The sequence below is a fragment of the Conger conger genome, chromosome 11, assembly GCF_963514075.1.
Source record: "Conger conger chromosome 11, fConCon1.1, whole genome shotgun sequence".
NCBI classification, from domain to species: domain Eukaryota; kingdom Metazoa; phylum Chordata; class Actinopteri; order Anguilliformes; family Congridae; genus Conger; species Conger conger.
In genome coordinates, this window is record NC_083770.1 from 1,473,532 (window position 1) to 1,483,154 (window position 9,623).

The 9,623-nt window shown below is 41.7% G+C and overlaps 1 protein-coding gene across 4 annotated transcripts in view; it reads left to right on the plus strand.

Annotated features, from left to right (window-relative positions):
* plpbp (pyridoxal phosphate binding protein) overlaps positions 1-8,876 on the plus strand; it is a 49,495-nt gene extending 40,619 nt beyond the window's left edge. For all 4 annotated transcript variants that reach the window (XM_061260581.1, XM_061260578.1, XM_061260580.1 and 1 more), the window contains 4 exons: positions 2,028-2,168; positions 5,758-5,900; positions 6,418-6,516; positions 8,290-8,876. In XM_061260581.1, the coding sequence (XP_061116565.1) occupies positions 2,028-2,168; positions 5,758-5,900; positions 6,418-6,516; positions 8,290-8,439 (533 nt within the window). In that variant the 3' untranslated portion in view covers positions 8,440-8,876. The remainder of the gene's footprint in view (positions 1-2,027; positions 2,169-5,757; positions 5,901-6,417; positions 6,517-8,289) is intronic.
* The last annotated feature ends 747 nt before the right edge of the window (positions 8,877-9,623 follow it).

A 9,623-nucleotide genomic window follows, 5' to 3' on the forward strand; every position in this document is an offset into this window, starting at 1 on the left:
GCACTAATAGGCCAAAGAACTATCACTTTCACAGCGAGTGGGAGAACTGTGAAAAATCTCTTTTTTTACATCAGTTAATTCAAAAGCAGTGTGTCTCCTTTGCCAGGCAAGCAGAACCACAGCAAAGAAAGGGAACGCCATGAGACATTTCAAAACCATCCATAAGACGTATGACACAGAGACGTATGACACAAAAAGTGAACTGAGGAAGAAACGTGTTAAATCAAAACTTGCTGGTCAACAAGCCGTCATTACTCGGCTACTCACAAAATGGAAGGCAGCTACCATTACATCTTTCAAAGAGCCATATACTGCCAGAACACAAAAGGCCATACAAAGATAGAAACACAAAAGATATGAAGTTAGTGAAAGAGGCTTTCCTGGGAGCAGACTCTTTTTCATTATTTCAAAAACAAATCAGAAATCACTGCTGCAATATAATACATCCAGTTAGGAAGGAACACAGTCATTAAATGTTCTGAATTGATGGCCAACCTGAAGAAGTTTTCAAGTAGTAGCAAGATTCATTCTGAAGTGTATAGACACATCCTATCTGCTCAAGTTCAAGCGAATGCCTCAAAACTCATTGGCCGGCGGTTGATTCTACAGCAAGACGATGATCTCAAACATACTGCTAAAGTTTTAAAGGAGTGGCCGATCTGAACCCAATTAGGCATGCCTTTCATATGCTGAATAGAAAACTTAAGGGGACTAGCCCCTGAAACAAGCATGAGCTAAAAATGGCTGCAATTACAGGCCTGGTAGAGCATCACCAGAGAAGACACCCCCAGCAACTGGCGGTGTCCATGAATCGCAGACTTCAAGCAGTCATAGCATGCAAAGGATATGCAACAAAATACTGAACATGACTACTTTCATTTACATAACACAGCAAAAACATTATGGTGCCCTGAATTGGGAGGACTGTGTAGAAACAGTGCTGTAATTTCAATGTATAAAAATGCCCTTTATTAAAATTTTACCATGTGCAATTTAACCATTTTATTACAAATCTCAAATCGGAGTGTAGAGGCAAATAAATAAATGATGGGTCTTTGTCCCAAACGTTATGGAAGGCACTGTACATCCTGCTCTCCCATTTTGAATGTGATAGCCCCTCTTAAGATCAGGCAGCCAAACTCTAAAGACCCACCTTGGCAAAACCAAGCTGCCCGTTCTCTCAGGCAGGAGTGCAGAACATTTGAAAGAAATGGGGGAAAAACAAGCAATGAGCATGGTGGCATCAGCTGTCAGTGGGTTGGTGACCAAGCAACAAAAATTGTAATGTTTTTTTGTTTTTTTTCTTGAACAAAGGTTTTCATGCCTCATTGTGGACTTGTACTAATTATTTTTCCATGATAATAACTAGTAAAGTTGTGGTTGCCGTTTGTGTTTGTGAGCATGAGCACGTTCTGTTTTGTCAGCCTTACATAGACAAGCACAGCAGGCTCAACTGTCACCATCTTGACAGAAATCTCTCCAGTGATCGAGTCATGCACATCGTTTGCACATCGTTTGCACATTGTTTGTACAACGTTTGTACATCGTTTGTACCCTACATTTTGTGGTGCATTGTGGGGTATAGAGAGTCAGATTTGATGCCGAAAATTCTGACACCCTAAAAAATGGCCCATCCCCTATAGTGGACTATATAGTGAATACTTAGTTTCGCACACAACACTTCTGTATACGTACATGGTCTCCTTGCATTATACAAATAGCCACACATCCAATCTCTCTGATTGGCTGTTATCAATACCTAGGAACAAACTAGCAACACCTTAGCAACCACCTAGTAATACAAATATAATTTTGGTTAAAATGGTTTGGGGTTATGGTGAATAATAGTGGTGAAGGGATGCATTGTGTTTTCAGATGGACTCAATGATTGGTATTTTAACCAATTGCATTTTATGAATCTCATTCATGGCAACAGCCACTGACTGTCTTCTGTGAAGATAAGTTGTGAAGTTCTTTATCATGTGAATTGTATGGCCCTCTTTCCTCTGCACTGTCTTTAACCACAGGTGTGCCTAACTTATTCATGGTGGAGACGATAGACTCAGTTAAGCTGGCGGACAAGGTCAATGGCTCCTGGCAAAGGCTGCGGGCAGCCAACTCCCAGAGATTAAAGATCATGGTGCAGATCAACACCAGTGGTGAGGAGAGTGAGTATCAGTGGTCTTTATCTTCATAATACTGTCAGATATGCTTCATCATGCAATACCCGATACTGACAAAATTAATGAAAAGGATTATAAAATTCGAAACAAATCTTTTTTTATAATTTTTTCTAAAAAGAAGTGTTGGGCTATTGGGCTGTGCCGGTGTCAATCTACAATCCTATCTATCTATTGGGAGGTATTGCATTATGATCTATTGGGAGCTATTGCATTATGATCTATTGGGAGGTATTGCATTATGATCTATTGGGAGGTATTGCATTATGATCTATTGGGAGGTATTGCATTATGATCTATTGGGAGGTATTGCATTATGATCTATTGGGAGGTATTGCATTATGATCTATTGGGAGGTATTGCATTATGATCTATTGGGAGGTATTGCATTATGATCTATTGGGAGGTATTGCATTATGATCTATTGGGAGGTATTGCATTATGATCTATTGGGAGGTATTGCATTATGATCTATTGGGAGGTATTGCATTATGATCTATTGGGAGGTATTGCATTATGATCTGTTGGGAGGTATTACATTATGATCTATTGGGAGGTAACTACCCTACTCTACCTACCCCTCTACATTTTCCCCATTACATATACAAATAAATACACACAAAAAATACAGTTATTGACATAAACATTATTTTAATATCATAATATATTTTTAACACATGTAATATTGTTTGTTTCATTAAAGATTCAATGCAATCAACTAAAAATGTCATACATTTTTCAAATAACATAAATAGGTCAGTCAGTTTCAGTTGTTTGGCTGAAGGAGCTAGATCTACGGATGCATGTTATGATTCTCCATTAACCATAGCCAATGATAACCATATATGTGTATGTTAGCCAATGATACCCTCTCTCAAACTTTGCACCTGTGCTATACATTACATTACATTACATTATTGCCATTTGGCAGACGCTCTTATCCAGAGCGACGTACAGTTGATTAGACTAAGCAGGAGATAATCCTCCCCTGGAGCAATGCAGGGTTAAGGGCCTTGCTCAAGGGCCCAACGGCTGTGCAGATCTTATTTTGGCTAGACCGGGATTAGAACCACTGACCTTGCGTGTCCCAGTCATTTTACCATAATCACTACACTACAGGCCGTGCTATAGTGCCCCCTAATGGGCTGATTCCACATTTTACACAGACTGATTCCACATTTTACACAGGCTGATTCCACATTTTACACAGGCTGATTCAACATTTTACACAGGCGCACCAAGTCTACAGGTCAATATGTCCATCAGGTTTCATGATTAGCCATTGCTAAGCCTGTAAAAAAATGTTCTTCATTGGATAGTATGGTAGGGACTATCAAATGGATACAGATTTTCAACCAAATTGGTCAAATGCTTAGGATAGGTATTTAGACCAATTTTGCTTATTATAGAGTCAAGGAGTGTACTTGCGTACCAAACTTGGTGTGGACCGGTCAAAGCGTTCATGAGTTACAGCTGCTATCGTAACATTGGCCACGCTCACAATAATTTATTGATACCTGACAGCCATATTATTTTGAAATGTCAACATTTCACTGACAAAAATGTTTCATGCAAATGGCTCTGTCAGCTTGTCATTTAAGCAATGTTCAAAAAATTCAAAATCTCTTTCTTTTAAAGAGACTTGTAAGAAAGAGACTTACTTGCATAAGCACATTCATTAAATTTTTTAGCTTGGCCTTGAATACTGCAAATGATTGAGCCAGACTTAGGCTATAGTGCCACCAACTGGCCAATCGATGCTATTTTGATATTGATTCTAGTGGTAAACAGCCTGAACAGTTCTACCCATTGAGTTTTCAACAGTCCAAACTGCTGTTATGCATCTTAAAGCAGCCAAAACGATTCAACTGGCTTCTCAGGTTGGACACATATTTTAACCGATTGACACCATTCAGATTCAAGTTTGACAATGCTATAGCGCATTTCTTTATAGCATTCTCATTTCTAAAGTATTGCGTTATGTTATAGGCTAATTAAGGGACGGAATCTTGGTTAAATTCACTCGATATTCGTAATCCCTCGTCCACCTTGAAGTTTTTACACCAGTAAACTTTGCAGTTTTATCCATTTAAAATTACATTTACAACACCAAGTGTGCAAAAAGTGAAAGGGTCTGAATACTTTCTGAAGCCACTATACTGTACAAAGACGGCAAAGATGTATGTATTAATTCTTGTAACATTTATTAATATTTGCTGTCATATTTTTTATATTGTTTTGTTAGCATTAGCCAAAGACAATTCAAAAGGCAATTCTTAACCTTTGCAAATGATGCTCGTTTGTACTGGGCTGTAAGTAGCTGAAATTAGAGCACTGTCCCAGGTCAGCTAGTGAACTTAGCATTCTTTCTGCAAATTCATTGCACAATGAAATTTTGTTTTGAAATGCCCTTGAAGCAAAACTCGACAAACTTTAGAGTACAGAAAGCGTACAGGAGTGAATTGATTACATGTTTTGGTTTTATAAAGGACAAAAAAAAAATTGTATTCATTTTCAGAGTTTGGGGTTTGGACAGTTTTTTTGGCTTACATTTTTCAAATGAAAAATTATTGGCACCACTGGTTTAATACTTTGTTTAAACACCCGTCGCAAAAATGACAACCTGAGTCATTTTCCTATAATTTGTGATAAGGTTAGAGAACACATTCGAGGGATTTTTGACCATTCCTCCATGCAAAACTTTGTGGCACCCTTCCAAAGAGTGTGTTGCTATGGAGGTGGCATTTTATGTAGTTTTTTTAGCCTCCAAGACAGCCAGTCTCTGCAATTCTTAAACTGCTTTTCCCATGCTAATGGTTGACAAATGGATTTTGCATGCTTGTTACCTCATTTATACTTTTGTGAAACAGGAAGTGATTGAATGACACAATATAGTTCCTTTAGACTGAGCTTAACTAAATTAAGTTAAATTGTATTGCCAGTTTCACATTGTTTGATTTTATTTACAGTAATTGTTACACGAGTGCCAATAAATTTGGCATCTGTGGCTTTTCCGAACATGAGATTACTCAATAAAAAACGTTGAAACATGAGACGAAATGTATTGAAATAAAAGTACAAGATTTCCGGTATGTTTGAACATAAAATATAGATCATTATCCACGTTTACTATATGCAGTCTTTTTTCTCCTTTTTTATTCAAGGTGCCAATAATTCTGGAGCCCACTGTAGATATCTTAGAACCTATACTGATGAATATATAATAATTCTCAATTGAAAAAAGATGTAAAAGTTAGTTTCATTAGTCAAAACAGTTGATTTGTATAAAAAAAATTCTTATTTCCAGGATTTCCTTACAATTTTGGTTAGATGTGGAGACAGTAAGGGGCACCAGGCCATACTGCATATCATCCTTAGATTTTGCACACTTGTAGTCTTGGAGGTAATGATTCAGAAATTGTATAGGTTCACCTGTTATACATTTGGGATTCTCAGTATTGCAAATTGTTTTGCATTTGTATTTTCTCCTACATTGTTTTCAATTTGTAGCATTTTATTTTTAGAAGTTAGTTATAACTAAATTAAAGTATGTTGATATCCTCACTGTTTTTCTCAGGTAAGCATGGATTGGCTCCAGAGGAGACCGTTAACACGGTAAAATATATCATCTCTCGTTGCCCTGCCCTACACTTCGTGGGACTGATGACCATTGGTCGTCATGGATATGACCTCACCGAGGGCCCCAACCCAGACTTCCAGGTACAGTTAATACTTTAGCACTGTAGCAACATTTTTATAGAGTGAATAAAAGCTGGAAGTGCAGTGAGCCGTGTAGTGAGCAGTGTAATGAGCAGTGCAGTGAGCAGTCAGCAGTGTAATCAGCAGTGTAATGTGCAGTGTAATGTGCAGTGAGCAGTGTAGTGAGCAATATAATGAGCAGTGCAGTGAGCAGTGTAGTGAGCAGTGCAGTAAGCAGTGTCATGTGCAGTGAGCAATATAATGAGCAGTGCAGTGAGCAGTGTAGTGAGCAGTGCAGTGAGCAGTGCAATGAACAGTGCAGTGAGCCTTGCAGTGAACAGTGTAATGAGCAGTGCAGTGAGCAGTGTAATGAACAGTGCAGTGAGCAGTGCAATGAACAGTGCAGTGAGCCTTGCAGTGAACAGTGTAATGAGCAGTGCAGTGAGCAGTGTGATGAACAGTGCAGTGAGCCGTGCAGTGAACAGTGTAATGAGCAGTGCAGTGAGCAGTGTAATGAGCAGTGTGCGCTCTGCTGCAGATGCTGCTGAAGCGTCGTAGGGAGTTGTGTGAGAGTCTGCAGCTTCCGCTGGAGGATGTGGAACTCAGTATGGGCATGTCCACAGATTTTGAACATGCGGTGAGTATTTCCTGTTGAAGTACGTATTCAGTACTCAGTATGAATTATTAACTTTGCACTATTTTTATTTTAAAGCATACAGCTGCTGGCACTGGGATAGGATGCTGCTCTGAGGGTGGGGGTAGGTACAGGCGCTCTGAGGGTGGGGGTAGGTACAGGGGCTCTGAGGGTGGGGGTAGGTACAGGGGCTCTGAGGGTGGGGATAGGATGCTGCTCTGAGGGTGGGGGTAGGTACAGGGGCTCGGCGTGGAGGACCGAACATGCAAGCGTCCCTGATGGCCTCGGAATCGCAGTCCAGGGAGGGAGTCAGTGAGGCGTGTGGCAGTCTGGGGAGGGAGTCAGTGCGGCCTGTCTCAGTCTGGTGAGGGAGTCAGTGCGGCCTGTCTCAGTCCGGGGAGGGAGTCAGCGTGGCCTGTCTCAGTCTCTGGAGGGAGTCAGTGTGGCCTGTCTCAGTCTGGGGAAGGAGTCAGTGCGGCCTGTCTCAGTCTGGTGAGGGAGTCAGTGCGGCCTGTCTCAGTCCGGGGAGGGAGTCAGCGTGGCCTGTCTCAGTCTCTGGAGGGAGTCAGTGTGGCCTGTCTCAGTCTGGGGAAGGGGTCAGTGAGGCCTCTCTCAGTCTGGGGAGGGAGTCAGTGAGGCGTGTGGCAGTGTGGGGAGGGAGTCAGTGCGGCCTGTCTCAGTCCGGGGAGGGAGTCAGCGTGGCCTGTCTCAGTCCGGGGAGGGAGTCAGCGTGGCCTGTCTCAGTCCGGGGAGGGAGTCAGCGTGGCCTGTCTCAGTCTGGGGAAGGGGTCAGTGAGGCCTCTCTCAGTCTGGGGAGGGAGTCAGCGTGGCCTGTCTCAGTCTGGGGAAGGGGTCAGTGAGGCCTCTCTCAGTCTGGGGAGGGAGTCAGTGAGGCGTGTGGCAGTCTGGGGAGGGAGTCAGTGCGGCCTGTCTCAGTCTGGGGAAGGGGTCAGTGAGGCCTCTCTCAGTCCAGGGAGGGAGTCAGTGAGGCGTGTGGCAGTCTGGGGAGGGAGTCAGTGCGGCCTGTCTCAGTCCGGGGAGGGAGTCAGCGCGGCCTGTCTCAGTCCGGGGAGGGAGTCAGTGCGGCCATTCTCAGTCTGGGGAGGGAGTCAGTGTGTCCTGTCTCAGTCTGGGGAGGGAGTCAGTGTGGCCATTCTCAGTCTGGGGAGGGAGTCAGTGTGTCCTGTCTCAGTCTGGGGAGGGAGTCAGTGTGGCCTGTCTCAGTCTGGGGAGGGAGTCAGCGTGGCCTGCCTCAGTCTGGGGAGGGAGTCTCATGATAAACAGGATGCAACTGGCCACCATATTGGGAGAAAAATGGGGATTTAAGAAAAAAAAAATATATATTTTTTTAAAGAAAAGATTGCAGGACATGGGTTAAGAAGTCCTGGAGGGCCGAAGTGTTGCTGGTTTTCAGGTTGTTCCCGGCACCTGTGGTTCATTTAAGTTTTTAATTGGCTAAATAATCCACACACCTTGTTCCCAAGGCCTTAATTGACAGCTGATTGAAAGGCAACCACAAAAACCCGCAGACACTGCGGCCCCCTGGGTATTCAGTTTGACCCCCCTGATCTACAGTATCGACTTGCGCCATCTGCAGTATATGGAGTTAAATTGTTCATCACTTACGACACAAATCTGCCGAAATCTGCACGTGAATGACTCCCTGTAGAATTCTACAATTCAGCACTCATTTTAAATGATTGGATTATGAACACCTGTTTGAACAACTGCACAGATACTTATTTTTTGTTAATATCCTTTATTTCTTCAAACCAGATTGAAGTTGGCTCCACTAATGTACGTGTGGGCAGCACCATCTTCGGAGAAAGAGACTATCCTAACACACCGAGTCCAGAAAAGAAATCAGTGGTTATGACCGAGGAGGCAGCTGGAAAACTGGAACGCCTTGCTGTGACAGAACAGTGAACCCTAGGGTCCCATTTGAATGGATCCATTCATTTTGTCAGTTAATTTGATCAATAGTAATATTGCTACAAAATGTGTTAACATAGTATTTTGGATTATGTAATGTGATCTGCTGCTCACACATTATTCTCTTTCATTATTCAGTTTCTCCATCCATGTATCTTCATACTTTTCAGTGATATTTCCCATTCTCTCTCTTTTTTTGTATCTAAACACTGGCCATATTACCACTAAATCTACTTATTGTAAGAGTTTCTGAATGAGGATAGCAAATTTTGGACTGTAATTACTCCGATTGAAGCTTCATGCTTTCATATGCTGTTTAAAGGGTATGTTTCGCAAATTCTGTAATTTCCACTAATGGAACAACCACAAATTACATGGGATGTTTTTCAATGGCATATTTGGATCTAATAAATTATTAGTAAATGAAACACGCTCAGCTGAAAACTGAAAATACATTATGTGTGTTGAATGAAATATGCAATTGGGTTAAAATGCAAATACATGGCAGAAAGGGCATCACTTATAGAAGTATGTATAAATAGACTGTTCTACTGATGCATAACGATAGACAGTTTTTAGCTTGTTGAGCATACCAAACATGTATGGAAGGGGCTTTACGGGAACATTCTGAATTGAAAACAAAAGTATGGAAATGGATTCAGTCGGATTTACTTCTGCTGTTCAAGAGCATATGCACTCAAATCAAATCCTACTTCTGCTGTTCAAGAGCATATGTACTCAAATCAAATCCTACTTCTGCTGTTCAAGAGCATATGTACTCAAATCAAATCCTACTTCTGCTGTTCAAGAGCATATGCACTCAAATCAAATCCTACTTCTGCTGCTCAAGAGCATATGCACTCAAATCAAATCCTACTTCTGCTGTTCAAGAGCATATGCACTGAAATCAAATCCTACTTCTGCTGTTCAAGAGCATATGCACTGAAATCAAATCCTACTTCTGCTGTTCAAGAGCATATGCACTCAAATCAAATCCTACTTCTGTTCAAGAGCATATGCACTCAAATCAAATCCTACTTCTGTTCAAGAGCATATGCACTCAAATCAAATCCTACTTCTGTTCAAGAGCATATGCACTCAAATCAAATCCTACTTCTGCTGTTCAAGAGCATAGGCACTCAAATCAAATCCTGCTTCTGCTGTTCAAGAGCATATGC